The 19,457-nt window shown below is 42.7% G+C and overlaps 1 protein-coding gene across 1 annotated transcript; it reads left to right on the top strand.

Annotated features, from left to right (window-relative positions):
* Positions 1–1,850: 1,850 nt before the first annotated feature.
* Positions 1,851–18,102, top strand: LOC308295676 (uncharacterized protein; the record flags this gene model as incomplete). Its single annotated transcript, XM_080738726.1, has 14 exons — positions 1,851–2,041; positions 5,215–5,338; positions 5,682–5,795; positions 6,504–6,683; positions 6,791–6,971; positions 7,672–7,855; positions 8,699–8,805; positions 8,977–9,387; positions 9,695–9,874; positions 10,764–10,930; positions 12,416–12,639; positions 14,769–15,076; positions 15,628–15,773; positions 16,370–18,102. The coding sequence occupies 14 exons, from the start codon at positions 1,851–1,853 to the stop codon at positions 16,553–16,555; spliced, it is 2,703 nt and encodes a 900-aa protein (XP_080594852.1). The 3' UTR covers positions 16,556–18,102.
* Positions 18,103–19,457: the final 1,355 nt, after the last annotated feature.

The following is a 19,457-nucleotide window of genomic DNA, read 5'->3' as shown; positions in this document are numbered from 1 at the left end:
TATATATATATATATATATATATATATATATATATATATATATATATATATATATATATATATTAGAGTCCTAAAACACAATGCATAATAAAAGGTAGCCTATACAATATTAAGGTCAGGGGGAGGTAAGGCTTTGACATCACAACCGAAGGCTTAAGGATTCTCCATTCTGTTTCCCCCAAAACATAGCTGGTGAACCAATAAAACCTCAAAATGATCCGAGCTCCAATTTCAGGGTTGTATAGAACTTTTAGTGGACTATGAAACTCCAGCATCAAGCATCAATGCATGCACACGGAGGCACTTCCAACTTTTTAAACGATCCGTTTCTAACATTGATCACCAGTGACTTTCACACATCCTGGCCCTTGTAAATATGCTGAGCAGCTCGAATGAATAAAAAGCACCATTCACAAAACGCATGCACATCACAGACGCTAAGGGGCACAAACGTACGGTTAGTCCCATAATGAACTGACACATAGCCTCAGTGAACATGGCAGGCAGCAAATAGTGGGCTGCCAAGCTAAATACACCCAGACCCCCTGTCACTTTATGGGTGTAATGGATCCCCTTCTTCTCCAGAGGCACTTTGGATGGCCGTGGCACATATTGGAAAAGTGCTCAGAGCCTTTGGCTTGAATGGAATATAGTGATGTACAGTTACAGTAGTGCCATTCACACAGCCCTCATTACACGGTGAGATAACAGCGGAATGAGCAGTGGTCTACTGACATTTTCTGAGCGGTGTTCCAGGAACAGGAACTATAGCTCCATCTGGCTTTGTCCGGTCAAAGACCAGGGGAAAACCTGTCCAAAAATGTCCGGGGCTTAAGTAACCTGAAGCGCGGCTACATCAGGACTAGATATGGCCTACATCCTGGCACAAACAGTTTGCTGTGTAAAATGTCCGGTCAGAAACTGGGGGGAAAAAACATGGTAATGTCCGGGGCTCAAAGTTTTCTTGTACATCCGGGTCCCATTGGCCAAGCTTCGCAGGACACGCTCTGATTGGCTAGCAGGACGCTTGATAAAACTAACTCATAAATAGCACCGATCACTTCTTACTAGTGTGATTTTTCAATACTACAATGTAGGAATACTCTGTTACAAGTAAAAGTACGGTATTCAAAATGTACTTGAGTAAAGTATTGGCAAATCAAAATGTAGGCTACTTAAAGTACTAGGGTTAGGTGAAGTGGTTAATGTATGTTTTGTAATAATCAAAATCAATAAAGTAACCATTAACAAGTTTTCAAATAACTAGTGGAGTTAAAAGTTGGGTTACAATATTTTCCTCTGAAATGTTGCAGAGTAGAAGTAAATTGAAAATTGGACATACTCCTCCAGAAAAGTAATAAAGGTACCTCAAAATTGTACTTAAGTACAGTACTTGAGTACTGCAGCCTTTCTCTTTCTCATATGGCATGAAATAGAAGCCATTGATCATTAAAAATGAAAAGATGGTCACTTGTCTGGCCTTGTGGCTTATGAATGGATGTTGATGTGATGTGCGTGCTCTTTGTGTTATGATTATTTTGTATTCTTTGGGTTTTTGTTTTTTGTGGGGTTTTTTGTTTGTTTATTTTTTCTGAGCTTTGCTTTTGTTGTGATGTGTGGGTTGTTTTGAATGTAAAAAATAAAAATAAACATATTGTTTAAAAAAAAAAAATGAAAAGATGGTGGTCTTGGCATGAAAAAGTTTGAGAACCACTGCACTCATGTGTTTTTTTTGAGGGGGAAAGGCCCTGTGTGAACTGAACTCCTGCCTGCAAATGGGAAGCAGGCCTCCCCGGCCCCGGCCCGGCCCCGAGGCCGAGAGAGCGAAGGTCATGGCTGATTAAACATGGATGAGGGAGCTGTGTTGTCAGGAGGCGCGGCAGCGTGCCAGAAGTGTTGGCTGCTCGGGTGTCAGCAGCAGCCTGAGCCACTGCTCGCTGCCAGAGTACGGAAGATCAACAGGTGGGAGAGCAGAGGGTATCAGATCACCAGGGACGAAAGATCCACGCACTCAGCACCGTACCTGGGAACCGGACAACAGGTAAGATCTCTGTCACACGTCCGCTCATGCCACGACCGTGGCCTGAGTTTTCTTGCTGACTTTACAGTAGACCTATACAGACTGTAGTACATGAGATTTCAGTGTTATTAGTTATCATGGATGATGGTGAAAAGTGGAGGGGATGTTGATGGAAATGATAGCCCAGGCTATACAGCCCATGCACGCTATACCTAAGTCCATTCACGCAAAACATATTCATTTTGTCTTATTTAGTGTCTTATTCGTTCAGCTGAGTAGCTGTTTCAATTATTATTAAGGCTATAGTCATTTACGTTTTAATGATGTCTGAAAAAAGCGGAAAGAAATGAAGTCCATGGTTGACCAAATTATGATGTTTAAAAGATGGGTCTGCTGAGCTTTTACAAATGGAAAACAAAACAAAAAAACATGCAACATTTATCAACATGGAATACAACTCTAATGTAGGCTAACTCAAAGTGTATGCATCATAATGCATGCATGCAGGCATGCACGCTTGCTTACACTGACTGTTCCTCCACACAGACCAGGTGGGTTTCAACCTGCGGTCAAGGGACCCCCAGGGGTCCTTGACGGCATTCCAATGATTAAGCTGTGGGGATCCTAGCTTAATCATTGATAGTTGGAATAACAGTAGGATCCAAACTGAGGGACCCTTACTGGATTGGTTCCGTCTGTAGGCTACACTCTCGGAGTTAAATGAGCACTATAGGCTATATGATTTTACAGTCCTAGAGGAATACATGAATGGTCGGCCCCAAATCTATTCAAATCCGCAGCCTCGGAATGGTTAACTTAACCTCAGTAAAATTATGTCTAAACCTAACCTTATTCCTATACTTAAACTCAGTAAAACTATGTCTAAACCTAACCTTATTCCTAAACTTAACCTCAGTAAAACTATGTCTAAACCTAACCTTATTCCTAAACTTAACCTCAGTAAAACTATAAATAACCCTTATTTCCTAAAGTTTACCAATTTCTGGTGGCGAGCGCTGAGTAATAGTTCACGCCGTAAGGGCGAGAAGCGACAGACACACGCACGCACGCACGCACGCACGCACGCACGCACGCACGCACGCACGCACGCACGCACGCACGCACACACACACTGAGTGTTCAGCTGCAAAAGGTACAGCCAATCAGAGATGCTGGTACATGAGCATGACTTATCAAACTGGGGAAGATCTCTTTTCAGCCACTAGAAGGCGTCTAAATCACAATATCCCTTTTCACTAACACTTTTATAAAGTGTGATAGGCTGCACTGGCAACTGCAGTGCTATTTTGGGTCAGATTCGTGAGAGATGCACAATGGGCATCTGTTGTAATAGCTCCCACTGTAGCCTATATCGATCAGTATACTATCTCGCTGATGCTGACTGCTTAACATCTGAAGCTAGAACATGTGCCCATCCACCTGTTTCGGTGGTTGCACTTTTCTTTATAATACAGTATCTGTACTTTTTCTTGGGTATACGTAATTCACTCCACTACGTTTGAGTGAAAGTCATAAGTATCCCAAAACGGTTTCAAAGACAAATATTGTATACTTTTGACTATTTCACACATAGTGAAAATAGCTCCATACAAGCTGACAAAGTATTATGTATATTTTAAAGCATGTACTTTTGAACACATTTTAGTTACACAACGTATTTTTTAAAAGCAAGAACTCCACTACTTGGCTGCGCAACTTTTGTTCACTTGAGTAATATTTGATCAGGAGTATCCATAATCTATTCTTTAACTCAAGTACTGGGGTTGAGTACTTTGTCCATGCATGTACACTTGGCCAGGCCCTGCTCTGTGGTTTCCTGGCAAGGTGGAGTGATGTTATGTCGAAATATCGACATGCTCCCGGGGTCCCTGACACAACACATTTTCAGATGAGGGGTCTGAAGACATAATATGTAGCTTATTAATCTGGGGGTCCTTTTCATGAAAATGTTTAAGTACAGTACTTAAGTAAATGACTGTACTTAGTTACTTTACACCACTGGCTGCATCCTGCCCCAGTCTGTCCAGTCCAGGAGCACTCAGCCTGGGACACAGATGATGACACGGACGTGGATGCAGCCTGCTGCCATTAGCTTACAAACATGCCTCCTTCACTGGACTGTGCTCGGAATAATGGAAGCTTGTTACAACGTCACCACGCCAAAGATGAATGCCATCTCGACTCCAGTTTAACAACCACTTAACCCATTAAGACCTGAGGCTGATTCTACTAAATGCCCTCTAAATCAAGTAGTTCTCAATCTCATATGCCAAGGACCCCCAAATTGATACCTATTTTTGAGTGGTGCTAACTGCTCCTACATCTGACTTTGTGTATACAGTATATGTCTGTCCGTCCATATGTCCGTCCCGAAAAAGTTGGGCATTGGCCAAGCTTCCCGGGACATTTAACGAAATTAACTCCGCTCTTTTCCCACAGGGTCAGATTTTTCAAAAATGCTCAAAAATAGTAGACGTACAAGCACAAAGTGACGCGCTCCGATCTTGTATATCTACTATTTTTATTAGCCAACGCAAATATAAAAACATTACACAGACGCTTTCCCGGTTTTGGACCACTTCACCCGTATTCAGCCTACAGTATCATCATATAATTGGTCCTCAATGCTCATTATAAGATGGCACCATTTCTTTTCTAGGCTACTCTGTTTGTGTCACAGAGAAGGGCTGTGGACAGTTGCGATGATAGTGACATATAGACACTATAGACAGGTTATGTTATCATTACAATTTCAATATATATCTTATATGATTGCAAGTACAATGGCATCTATTCCAGCATGCTAACTTCCCAGGAACCAAAGGTCTGTAGTTTCAATTAGCATGGAATCCCCTTTGATCATTACTCATTATAGTAGGCAGGTTCCTGAACTGTCCATACATGTAGCCCACCAATGAGATGCAGAGCGACGAGCGAGGAGATGGAAATTGTGCCATATTATAACGAGCATTAGTGAGGACCAATTATACTGATATGGTTGAAAATGGACGAGGTGCTCCTTTAAGCCCTATTTAAATGAATAATCGAAAATAGCTTGAAAGATTTCTATTTCAGAAAAGGAATTGTAAATGGTTAACAGGCCTGCCGTGTGAACGTGTGTTCAAAAGCACACTTGGGCAAAAGTAACGATGGCATTTCTCTGTCTAATGTAGGAGACAGGCATATAGAGATCCCTGTTGGAATGCTGATGAGATGGAGACAGTAAAACATGTACGGAGAAACAGTAAGAATGTCCTGCAGGATCTGGGTTTTAAGTCAGGAGACAGAGATACTCCAGTAAGTGCTTTATGAGAGCATCTTTAACCACTTAAACCCTATACTTCATTCACTTCCTCCTTTTCCCCCTGTATGTCAAAACTCTTGGTTAAAAACAATAGTTGTTTTTGCTAAATGTTAGCCTAATTTTGCAAAAATGTGAACGCTATGGTTCAAATGTGGTTAAAACTCATGGATTAGACTACTTTTTCATTACAGGTTACTAGCCTTTTTCATTACAGTTTTTATTGTCTGTTAAAGACCTTGTGATTCTGTTTGGAAATGTGCTTTTGTGTGAAGTTTTATGGGTTTCTAGTTTCCTATAATAATGGAGTGTTTTTTGTCTTCGCCTCCATCTGTACAGATCCCAGCTCAGTCGGGTCGCGACGCCAACATGATCCGCTCCATAGCCAGTCTTATCAGAGGGAAGAGCAAACTGCTTCTCCTCGAGAGCCCTGACATGGTGGAGATCTACAAGGTGAATTGTTTCACAATACAGAAGGCATTCACATCTGTCTTTTGTCTTTGGCTACGCGCAGAATACGTGTATAAGCAGTCAAAATGACCAGCTGCATATTTCCATGCTCAAATGCTATTTGAAAAATGTAGCTCATTTACATTTACCTTTTGAACTTAAACACCAACTACACCAAACAGCTTTCCGAAAATAGACGTTCAAGCTCACACTGTGTCACGTTGCGACGGATCGTGAGAATGTGGATCTGCTATTTTCACCAAATGTTCGTCCACAGAATATGGATGCTAGGATTCATGTGTTTGGGTTCCTAAATTCAAAACCCGATCTAACCTTTGCAAGATCTGAATTGTTTACCTTGTATCCTCGAGGCACTAACACATTGTTCTCTCTGGATGCTGTATGTGATTAATTACCTTGTTTATTCTAAGTCGCTCTGGATAAAAGCGGCTGCTAAATGCCTAAATTGTAAATTGTAATTGTAAATTGCAAACAGGAAACTATGCTCCTTCTGGGAAAAAATCCCCCTGCCCATTCCATCTGTCATCAGAGGAGGTCCTTCTCTCCTGATTACTTCATGAACAAAGTCCTGCTTTCAGCTTGAAAGAGAGAGGCTCTTCTGCACTGAACGGTCCAACATCATAGGAATAAATCAATTGTTTTAAATGACGGATGCTTGCAATTGTTTTTAACTATTCCAATTATCCACAGCTGGATAAACCTGTTCCTGGTAATGAACAAATGTACCTGCCAGCCGTCACACCGAAAAGCTCTAATCTTAAATCAATGCGAGGCTCCCTGACTCAGTCCTGTCCATACCTCTACGACAAGCGCAGAGGCTCTTTCTCCTCTGTTGGCTCCCAGAGAGCCGGAAATTACACCAAAAAACAGGTATCAACGGCTGACTATTTGATTCATGTTTTGATAAAAAATGTGTCCCATACACCCCCAAATGTGAAACAGTCACAGCTTGTCCCTCTTGCCGTTCTTCACGTCAGAGTAAACTAAAGGCACAGAGGGAGGCCAAGAAGTCAAACGTGACGATGACGATGACCTACCTGGGACACGGCCCTCGGGATCCAGGGCCGGGCGGCTCGCTGCAAGATGAACTCAAAGTGTTGCAACAGGCCAACGGAGGAGAGAACGTCTGCGTGTTCAAGGGCCTGGTGGCACCGGGAGGTAGGAGAACAGAGGAAAACATGAGGTTCTAAATCGAGTATTATGGTTAACCACTTAAACACAGGGGTCATCACAGACAAATGTGTCAGTGGCAAGACTTGGTTTTGTCTGTGGCAAATTCAAGATTTAGTTTTTTGGCACACCATTATAATTTTCTTGTTTTCATCATTGTTGTCTTCAGAATATGTATGACACTTATTTATTGCGACACTATGATTACAATAAATGTACCCACATTGATTCCGGATGGGGACCCATCTGGAATCAGTGGGGGTAAATGTACTATAATCGCATTTTTGTCTTAGGAATGCAACAAATACAAAAAAAATATTATTGAACTCAAGTCTCCATGGCGTGAGTAATCAATAGAAAAAAAGCCATTTTGGGGCTGAACTACTCCTTTAAGTGGTTAAACCCTCTATATCAATGACTGAGGTCCCCCATGGGGTCTGTATTTGGCCCTCTCCTTTTTTCCTCTATGCCAAATCTCTGGAAATAGCCGATGTACTGTACAAGCTCACAATATGTCAGCTTATAGCCCATTGCCCAGAATAGGGATACTAGGGGCTCATGTGATTACGCCTAATTCATAACTAAAGACTATGTCACTCGATAATCGCGTCATTCAACAAAAACATACGATTTTCATCAACAGCGCTGAATGTTACAAGGTCCTTTGTGTCCCACTGTTTCTGTGCAGAGCCGTTCCAGTTCGTGTCACAGAGGCACAGAGGCTTCCCCTTCAGTGTTACGATGTACGTGAATGGCATGATGGTGGCCAGGATCAGCTCGTGCTGCGAGTACCGATACTCACCTGGCTTCCAGCAGGGCAAAAAGAGCTGCTTCAGACTCACATGGCTGGCCGGGGGGATGCCCTGTTACAGGTCAGCTGGCTGGCAACCTCATTGGCTTCACTGTTGGCTCATTTAAACCAGTGGTTCCCAAACCTTTTAGCTTGAGAGACCCAAAAAGAGAAATTTTAAGTCTCCCCTGGACCCAATCGAGTGAAAATAGCTGATCCATAAGTCTGTGAGATTGTAGACGATCTATTTTCACTATTTCGTAAACACATTTTGTCTTCTAATTAATGGAATTTCTTTAATTATTATTTTTATTCATGAATTTATCATTATTGATTAAAAAAATATTTTCAAAAATCATTGAATTTGTTTCTAATTCATGAAAAAAAAGAAAATAATATTAATAATAATGTCTCCGCAACCCACAAATGGGTCCTGAGTGACCCAGTGTTTGGGAAACGCAGATTTACACTTATTTTATATATATATATATATATATATATATATATATATATATATATATATATATATTCTTTTTTAACACCAGTGTCAGTAATCATGCAGCCAGCCAGTGTGCGTAAAACTATGTTAAATGTTCTCAAATGTTGATCAAATGCAAGTCTTCTTTAAAAGTGTTTCACATTTGGACAAAATATGGGTCAAAACATTGGAAATCAGTGGCACTGACCAACAATCTGGATCCACTTTGGACCCAAAAACATCCAATAAATCCATGAGAGTAATGACACAATTGATGTGTGTCCTACAGTTATAAAAACAGATTCTGAAGTGACATCTAGAAAACTAAAAAGATGCATCTTGCATGACACTGGGATGTCAATGTGACCTCATTATGTTGTCGGCGGTAGACCGTATTTTGGTAAGGACCATGAGTCACGATGAATGTGGATTCTTCATCTTTTTCAGATGTACGGCCCTTCGAAACAAATACAGCTCCTGCCAGCAGCTGAACAATGGCACAAAGGAGAACTCAAGTCTCCAGTTCGAGCAGAACCCTGACAACCCTGGCAGTGGTATAAAGCCTGGAAATGAGTGTCTCAATTTTCCATTACATCCCAAAACTCATTCATCAACATTTTCTTGGACAGGCGTCCCAGTGCCTGTTTTCAATGGAGTATTATTTTGAAGACAAAACACCACACACAGCATTTTTCTTAAATTTGCCTCTAACGTCTTCTACGCAGGAATCGTTGAGTCATGTCCGTCGTCGCCCCTGTTCATCCCGGCCAAGCCAGAAAAGAAATCAGCGAGGGCTCGGAGGGAGACGAAAGCCAACAAGGAGGGTAGCGGTCATTCCACAGACAGCGAAGACCCACCCGCTAGTTCTGGCATCAAAGACACCTCGAAGACCCCCAAACGACGCAAGGGACAATCTACCCAGAAACGCACCAAGGGCAAATCGTCGGAGACTCACAGAGAAGGACAGGACACCAAGAGGACAGAGGACCCACACGGGTCAGAGGTGACAGGAGGTGACAGTGAAAACAAAATAAGCGCCAAACAGCAGCCAGAGCAGCAGAAACCCTCAAGCAAAGTTAAGACCACCACTCAGGCAGACCACCACCGAGACATCAGCAAGACGGCCAAAGTCCCCGGTGCGTAGCCTATTGTTGACTCATGCATGTTCTGTTTCATTTGCTCCTGTGAGAGGACATGAACAGACAAACTTGGCACCCATCCTCTACTTTAAAGTGTGGATAGTTGACACATGTGTGAATGTGATACCTTGGCAACCGCATCTTTATGTGGTAATTCCATTGATTCATTTTGTGTGTGTGTGTGTGTGTGTGTGTGTGTGTGTGTGTGTGTGTGTGTGTGCGTGTGCGTGTGCGTGTGCGTGTGTGTGTGCGTGTGTGTCTGAAATGGAAAAAGCACATGAGTTTTTTTTTTCCTTTTTTAAAGATTCATTGCAGGATCACAAGGAAGTACTGAGTAAGCAGAACGGGGAGAAAAACCCCGATCGCGGATCGAATGGACAAAACAGAGACGGGGAAAGACTGAAAGACTTCTATGAGGAATGTGTGGAAATGAGCGCGGCCCTGGAGCTCGGCCCGAACAAACACAACCGGTTCAAGGAAAACAGTGAGTAAGAAACCACAGAAGCAAAAGTGGGAATGGACTGGAATCCCCTGAGTGTTGTAACTGATTTACATAATACACTTTAAAGCAGTAAAAGTTGGATTTTACAGGAAGGCCAAGCGCTGCCCGGTGTCTCATTGGAGGAAAATGCAATGAGTGTGCAAGAAATGGCGATGTGAAAAACTGTCCAAATCACTAAACAATGGGGGAAAACAGTATAACCGTTTATAATACGTGAAGGCAACAGGGGAGGGTTGTATTCACTGTATTCACAATAGAGCTTTTACAGTAACTTAACTTGGCATCATGTACTGTAGTGTAGTCCTATCCTGTTTTGACATAAGCCATAAGCTTTGTGAAGCTCCCTGCACTCTCATCTTCCACAATAGAGATCGGCTGCACATCTGTGGCGATCACTTAGACAATCAACCTGGTAAAGGTTTCCTTTTTTTTAAGTGACGCAGTCAGACTTGACTTGCGTATCTCCGCCACCGTTAGGCATCAGCATCACTCCATGTCACTTTAAATTTTAAATGATCATCCCTCTAGTGCTGTTGGAGTCAAACAACTCACTATTGCAAAGTTACACACTCCCACAGTATCATGTGAGAGATTTTTCTAAGCGTTTACCGATCACGTTTCACCTTTAAACATTTAGAAGTCACACGCCAAGCAAGAACAATTAGTTCATAAAACTTGCATATGCACAAGCACAGCCACACATGCAACTTTCTTGTTGTGCATGAATGTGCCCATCAAAATGGTGTACATTTACACAGCAAAGTCTCACAAAGATCAATGTTTTAAATTCAGAGTCAACACTGGCATTTCTCACTGTACAGAAACAGCACTGTGTCTGCAGCTCAGGCTATCTGTGTTTGTTTGTGCCAAGTCCTGGAGAGGTGCCGTCTCCATAAGAAGCTGTCGAAGCATCCCAACGCCACAAGCTCTGACGTGGAGGCGAGCGAGGAGAGCGAGGAGATGCCGCCCGAAGAAGAAGAAGAGCCTGAGGAAGAAGAGGAGGAGGAACCTGTTGAAGAACAAGACCTGCAGGCACAGGTTGGTATAGGAAAAACACAAGTGGTTGCTATAAATCTGTGCTTTTAGTGTGACAGAAACGCTGATCAGAACAAAATCTGCATTGGACGCGGCCCTGGAAACAATCATATCCCCCACGCAGAAACCTATAAAGTGGAGTACATTCATTTTCAGAGAGTGACCGATGGCTCTTTTGGGAACCACGGAGGGCGTTTGGCAGAGTCAGAGCCAGTGTGATGAAAAATTCCTCAAGGTCTAGCTAGCAGCAAGGTGGCCCACTGAACGTGGCCGGTATCCAGACCATACTGTATGTCTCCCTGCGGATCCCTACCCTGCCTGCATGCTCTCCAACCACTGTCCCACTCACTCACACCTTCCTCCATGGCCAACACCTTCTGGAGCAGTGGTGGAAGAAGTACTCAGATTCTTTTACTTATGTAAATGCAGCAATACCGCAATATGAAAAATATTCTGTTAATGGTAAAGGCCTGTATTCAAAAGTGTACTTGAGTAAAGTTCTAAAGTGTTGGCATTAAAACAAAAGTGTCAATGTTGTCCAAATATTACTGCAGCGTGTTGTGAGCTTGTAGACTGGCTATTTTCGAATAGCCGAAAGTATAAGATAGGGCTTAATGTATGTTTTGTAATAATCAAAATCTGCATTGTATAGTAACTAAAGTTTTCAAATAATTGAGGTCAAGTCAAGTAAAAAGTAGGCCTACAATATTTGCCTCTGAAATGTAGTGAAGTAGAAACTTAAAGTATCAAAACATAGAAATACTCAAGCAAAGTAAAAGTACCTCAAGAATGGCACATGAGTAAATGTTCTTAGTTACTTTCCACTGAGTGGCTTTCATCTCGCACACATGAAATACTTTCACCAGACCACGTTTTTTGCCTCTTATGAATACAAATGTGGTAGAAAGTCAAATGCCTGACAATATTTAATAATAACAAGTAAGTGTTGTACTTGTTATTGGCAAAACTGATGACATGTAAATCATTTGATCCCGACTAACAACATGAAATCCATGTTGAATGTATCTGCGACAGAAAGCTTATTTATAAGCTTCATCTTTCAAATGATCGTCTTTTGGGAGTTCACTAGCTAGTAGCTGGCAGTGGTGTAATAACCACTGTAAGTACTTTTACTCAAGTGTCGTACTTACAGTAAGTACAATTTTGAGGTACTTTAACAATTGTGTATTTCCTTTTTTGATACTTTAAACGAATACGCCACTACATTTCAGAGGCAAATCTTTTTCGATTTAGATTAACAAAACACACATTAACTGGTAAATGATTATGTATTATGGATTAACCTCCCCAGCAGCAAGTCATTTAAATAAGCTCCACCTGAAATGGACCATTCTGCATAATAAGCAGTTTTGGTACTTTAAGTATACGTTGACGCTAATACATGTGTACTTGTCGATTATCGACATTTTTGTAACAACCGATCTACAGTACGTATGTCGATTGATCCATTTATCTGTTAACCTATAGCTGGACGCCATGATGACGGTGCTGAACATGTCGGACGAGGTGGGAGAGCTGGTGCTGAGGAACACGGACCTGACAGACGACCTGCTGTTGACGCTGGCCACGGCCCTGAAGAGCAGCATGTCTGAGGTCACGCTGCTCAACCTCAACCTCAACTGCGTGGGCCCCTACGGCGCCATCATCCTGCTGGACCTGCTCCGAGCCAAGCCTCACATCAGCGGCTTGCTGTGAGTCTGCACTCAGCAGAGCCACGGTGTTGTGCTTGTACTGTTGCAATAGAACCACTGTCACAATCACTTAAAGGAGAATCGCGGACGAGTGCTTTTCTTTCGGTAATCTGATGTTATTCCATCCATTAACCAGTGGTAGAGGCGGGGAAAAGAACATAGATTTTTTGCGAGTTACTGTAGCTCTGACCGGAGGGGGTGGGATTTAGCGTCTGTTCACATTTTTGCAGATGTCTCGGCCATTATGAAGGACAGATTTAAATAAGAAAAAGGAATTGAGGAGCGATACAAATAAGCGATTAAGTGTAAAATCCCACCGCTCGTGGTCGGAGCTGCAGAAAAAAAGAATTGTTCGGAATTCTCCTTTAAAGCTGTAATTTGGATTTTATATATATTTTAACGTAGTGTCCGGGCAATTAAACAAAAACACATCAAAACCGATATTTATGCTCTCAGGTGGCGCAGTGGTAAAGTGCCTGCCGTGCCCACCATCTCGGAGATTGTGGGTTAATCGTGCACTACTCATGTACTGTACATGCAGTAGGTCATTTTGTGTTATTTTGAGATGGCAATAAGGCAGCGTGTGGAAAGTTAGCCAGCAGAGGAGTAGAAGGGAGATGTGGGAGGTGTGAAAATGAATGGATGTATTCAGTTTCACTGAGTCGGTGTACGCTATAGTAGAAGTTATGGGCCTACACAGTCAAATTAATTACTTTAACTTTTTTTTAGAGAGTGTACCAATGGTTAGATTAGTGCGCTCTCAAATGGGTAACGGTAGATTAAGAATTCTGATGATTTTATTGTGTAGATTACAGTATGTGGCAGACAGATAGAATATTATGAGATGGAAGTTATAGTGCTGCTATGGGACAGAGTTTGATTAGTTGTGTGCTGCCTGCAGCCTCGGGCTAAATGGAGTGATAAAATAAAAGCATCTCTCCTCCTGGACTTTCCATTTCACCGTGCAATTATTCAACACCTCGCGTCGCTGAGAGGTGCAAAGCTGACAAGTTGATGAGGTGCAGTGTCATTGGTGCAAAGACATTTTGACACCTCGCAGAGTTTCACAGTAAATCCTGTAACACATGGTAAGGCGTACAGTACAGTATACTGTAGATCCCATGCATTTTTTGCCTTTATTTGAGATTCACAGTGGAAAGAGCCAGGAAACACAGAGCAAGATTAAGGGAGTGACATGCAGCAAATGGTCCGGCAGGCCCGGGAATCGGGCCAGGGGTTTGTTGTCTGTCAGGCTTTAGATTTAGAGCCCATATGTGGAAGCCCATCAGGCTGTCCCGAAACGTGTGTTTGCACAGTAAGAAGATGAGAACGTTCACAGCCAAAGTGTGGATTGTCAACAATCCAGAGAGTGTTAATTTAACTCTGACAGTACAGTGTAAATATGGAACCGTTTTCACATTTTCTGAGTTTAGGTGTTGTTTACTGGGTGTTGGAAAATAATGAAGGGATATGTCAAAATGTCATACTTTGCAAATGTTTTGATGTGTAGTCCTAACTTTAATAAAAGAAAAATGGGGTGCGTCCAGAATTAAAATGTATTCCTATAGTGTACAAATGGCACAAAATTCACAAGTGGTTCTTATTCTTAATAGTGAGGGAAATATGTAACAAAAATAGGCTCAGTTGTTCACTTCTGACCAGGGGTAATTTTGAGCGCTGAATAAAAAAATTGACGGATCCAAGCACTTTTCCCATGGGATCTTGGTCGTAAAATGAGAATTAAAGATGACCGCCAATGTTTTTGGTTCAATTAGGTTTTGTATTACAATCTTTGATACCTCATGACTTTTGAATGTGAAACAAGTTTGTTTTGATGAAATCCTAAATTAGAATGCAGCAATACTTTGAAAATATACATTTCTGTAGGTTTATTTAGCAGATTATGGTCTGTTTTTATGGTAAATAAAAAGACCGTAATCTGCTAAATACATCTACAGAAATGTATAGATCCCATGGGAAAAGTGCTTGGATCCGTAAATGTTTTAATTCAGCGCACAAAGATACCCCTATAGGTGCAAAATGTCACACTTTCTGCCGGAAGTGAACAACTTTTTCACATATTTCTCTCACTATAACACTCAAGAGTCATACATTTTCCCTCTCTGCAGCTTGTTTGGTAACCAAATGCGTGACCACGGAATCCAGTCGCTAATAAACGGAATAGCGGAGCTGCAGGAGCAGACGAGAATGGCCGCCATGCAGCAGGCCATGATGCTGGAGCAGGCCATGTACCAGCAGCCTGAGCTGATGGCCATGTACCAGCAGCCTGAGCTGATGGCCGACCCCTCCGCATGGGGAGCAGAGGTCAAGATGTTCGCCCTCCTGGAGCTGGACGTCGGGGGCAACGGCCTGAGCAGCGACGGCCTGAAGGTGTTGGCATCGTTCATCAGGGACCACTCTTACCTGCAGTACTTAGGTAGGGCAACGGATAAGGAGCAACTTTACATATTGTGTGGTTGCTATAGGCAACACACTATTGTTCTAGGTCTGATAACTTTTATGCCAGCTAAAGTGAACCTGTTTTTTTGCTAACCTTTCAACTTAAGTTATCTGGGTTGTAAGGCCAGATATCATGCTTCACTTCACATCACAATATATATAATATAAATGGTAAGACGGAATTCATTTTCCAGTGCATTCCTTGCGACTTGTGTTAGTGCAACCAGTTAGTAACCAGTCTAGTTAGTGTGGTTGCCCAACAAACACACTATAGTACTAGTGCGACTTATTATTTCTAGATAAACTTCTAGCCAATGAGGAAGCAACATTCTTGGTGATGTCACCTTTATAGAGTAACCCTTTGAATGGGGAAAGTGTAAAAACGAGCAACCACACTCCCACATTTCCCAGAATTTCATCCTTCTAGTTAGTGTGGTTGCCCAACAGGTCCTTGGTCCTTTGAGAACTACTGATTTAGGTTATTTGAATATCCAGCAATTAAAACTGATCTGTTGCCCATGCCCTCAGGGCTGGCACAGACCAGCGCGGCGGACCTGTCTGCGTGGAAGGAGCTGTTCGACAGCCTGAAGGGGAACAGCTCTCTGACACACATCATGCTGGACCAGAGCAACCTGGGAGACCCCGGAGTCAGGCTGCTGGCCGACATGCTGCAGGTCAGTGGTGGGAAAAAAGTACTTGCGTGTTTTACTTACATTTACTGCCACGATTCAAACTCGACTTTCCGGGTTGGACGCCACGATTTTCTTACCTTTTAACGTGGTCGCGTGCGTAGTCCATAGTGGTACATGGATCGTGCACCATACGTTTGAATGCCGTTCGCAAAAAAAAAGAAAAGAAACGCATGTTAATTCAAGCTACTGTTCCCGAGTTAGCCTCAGCAGTGTTTACAATATAAGCAAACAGAAACAGGGTACAGAGAAACTGCTTGTCCCGCCCCAAAAAATGCAGATCCGGTTCCTGTTTCCGGTCCAGACGGGAAGCGCTTTCTCCGATTTAGGATTGTTTCTATAAATTAAATCAAATGAAATTCTCGGGCTGGGGCAGCCTGGACCAACAGCTTTTTCTCTGTATTCTCGGGTTGGGCAGTAAATGAATGTATGTTTTGTAATAATAATAAAAATCTACAAAGTAACCGGTAACTAAAGTTACTAGTTACTTAATAATTGTTATGGAATAAAAGTACGACATTTGAATCCAAGATGTAGTGGAATAGAAGTAAAAGTATTGGAAATTGGAAATACTGCTGCAGGTGAACGGCAGCCTGACGCAGGTGGACCTGGATGGGAACGCCATCAGCGACGTGGGCGGGAACGACCTGATGGGGGCGCTGCTCTGCCGGGCGCACTTCCTCCCGCTGCGCCATCTGAGTCTGCAGGAGAATGACATCAGCGAGGGGCTGATGAGGAGGATACAGGAGGAGGTCAAAAAGTACTGACTCAGTCTCATGTGCTAACAAAACAATATCTCAAACCGAATCCCAGCGAGACCAATGAGGCTGGTGTTGTGAGCAATGCAACCCGACTTCAGATTTATTGTCACATCGCGTGTTTACAGACGTGAATAAGTGGGTGAAATTATAAGGAGGAGACTAGAGACGGTTAAAAAGAGAGAACATGAAAACAGGTCAGATATTCAAATACCCCTGTTATGGGTAGAGTAAGCTGTATACATTGCATACAGTAGCCTACATGCGTGGTCTGGAGAAACAGCGATGCTTATGAGGCGGTTAAATAGGCTACAGTACATGAGGTTAGAATAGCAGCGGATGCAGCAATAGAACAGTAACAGATATGGAACATATAGCAGAGCATGTACTGCATTCTCTCATGCAGGTGAGACCTCATTTAGCAGCATACTGTATATCAGGCATATCAGCGCTGATGGACATGTGATGGAGCAAGAAACCCTGGCGCCTATTAAATGCTAGGCTAAATGGTGCGTTTATATAGCGCCTTTCTCCAAAATGCTTTACGATGTGTATTACATTCACACATCGCCAACGACGGAGGAAACCGTGCAAGACGCCAACCTCCTCATCGATAGCAGTAATGTGTCACCATGTGTTGTGAGCTAACAGCACCAGGGGTCCTTGATGTAGTTCCAGGGGTTCCCCAGCTAAATGTTAGTTAGAAACCAAATGGACGCTTATGGGGCTGTAACTCAGAGTCTGTACAAATGGAACCGAATGGACCCGCATTTGTACACACTCAGAGTTAAATCAACATTGATTTTACTATATAAATTGGGGTCTCAGGGATAGAAATGCCATGGAATGGGGGTCCTTGAAATTAAAATGGTTGGGAATCAATGTTAGACCAGTAAAAATCTTCTCTTATATGAGGGTCCCTGGCATATCTTTTCAAATGGGTCTGCAGGCGAATAAGTGTACATTTGGGGGTCCTTGACATGAAAAAGTTTGAGAACCACTACGCTACAATGACTGAGCTTGTAGATGTCCTACTTTTGCTATTTTTGAAGAAAGTGTGTGTGTGCGCACGCACACGCACACAGCTGTCCAGCATGGTGAGCGAGTCTACACTGTATGCTAGGCCTCCTGCCACATGTGTGTTATGTGTTTATTTTAGGATTGCCTTCTTCATGAACCAAAGCCTCTAACCTGTGATAGATTCATATCTTTAACAACTGACATATTTATGTGCTTTCGTCCAGCTTGGATTTTTTCTTTTTTTATCCTTCAGCTCATTATACTGTACTGCTTTGAAGTCAATGATACAATACTGTGTGTGTGTGTGTGTGTGTGTGTGTGTGTGTGTGTGTGTGTGTGTGTGTGTGTGTGTGTGTGTGTGTGTGTGTGTGTGTGTGTGTGTGTGTGGATGCTTGCAAGCGATTACGTGTTTGTGTGTCTGTGAATGAGTATAACTTATTTATTGCTATATCCATTGCTGTATTTATTGTTGTACGGTGTATTGCTATATTGTTTTGTTTAAAACTTTTACTTTTTGCTGCTGTAAGGTCTGAATCCCTTCCCTGGGGGATTTATAAAGTGTTATTAAAGTAATAATAATAAAGTTCTTGTTATTTTCCTATAACTGCACTAATGTTAGAGCACAAACAAACCAGTCGAACAAGAAATAGCAGCACAGCAAACATTGAGACTAAAAAAACTGTGGTATTGCACTTTGTGTCACCAGATTTTCTGTTTACTTGAGGTTACACAGGAAAATTCAAACTTGACTATTTGACCTTGACCAAACACACACACGTATGCACTTCCTCTCACACGCACGCACACACACACACATGCACGCACACACACACACACACACACACACACACACACACACACACACACACACACACACACACACACACACACACACACACACACACACACACACACACACACACACACACACACAGAGGTCTCTTCCTTCCTGTGGCTGGGTGGCTGATGATAAATACAGTATCCTTACACAGTTGAGGCCGGGCAGCGTAGGAGTGGTGTTTGATTTAGACTCTGCTGTAGTCTGGTTGCTTTTTTCAAAGAGTGCTCCATGAACTGAGCCTTTCTTCCCTGTGGTGAGGTTACAACTTTACCTTGCCCCCCTCCTCTTCTTGTTGGCCCGTAACGCGTTTACGGCGACACAGCTCCTTCCCTTGCTAACGCCGATTCAAACTTAAGATCCATAAATGATCCCCGCAATATTTAGTTTGACACATTGCCACCTTCACATTCAACTGTGACTGAATTATTCCATCTCTCTGTGTGTGTGTTTTTGTAAAGCTCTGTCTCAGAAAAAGAACGCCAGGCTGGGTTGCCTATACCCAGTGCCCGCAAACTTTGGAAGTCAGTCACAGCCAATTGGAATGGAATACGGAAATCTGATGGATACATCTTGATCACATGATAATGCGTGCAGATTTTTGGACAGTAGTAGCAAAAAGAGTATTTTCTAGGAAACACAACGTGGTGGGAAATATAGCCTGACACAATATGGGGAATTGCGTCATGATGCAAGGAATCCAGGGGGAAGAGAAACATTATATATTGTATGACCTACAGTTTAAGATTTAAAACGTGAAGTGGGCTGTTATGGCGCCACCATGAGGCAGATTTGAAACATTTGGGCTGGCATTGCTGCTTCCTACTTTTGACTTGGGGTTAGGGTTAGGGTTAACATTTTGTGCACGACAGGCCCCTCCCGCAAACTGTGAAAGCCAATCCTATACCAATAGAAATATCACACTGGTTGGTCCAACAGTGCTGGAGCTGCTCACAGACACACACACACACACACGCGCGCGGAAGGACAGACAGACAGGCGGACAGACTAACAGGAGCAAAAACATAGTCTCCGGGCTTCGTCCATCAGGCC

Source organism: Nannobrachium achirus (assembly GCF_963921795.1).
Source record: "Nannobrachium achirus genome assembly, chromosome: 12".
NCBI classification, from domain to species: Eukaryota; Metazoa; Chordata; class Actinopteri; order Myctophiformes; family Myctophidae; genus Nannobrachium; species Nannobrachium achirus.
The sequence above is the reverse complement of the archived record's forward strand: the minus strand, read 5'-3'. Positions and strand labels throughout refer to the sequence as shown.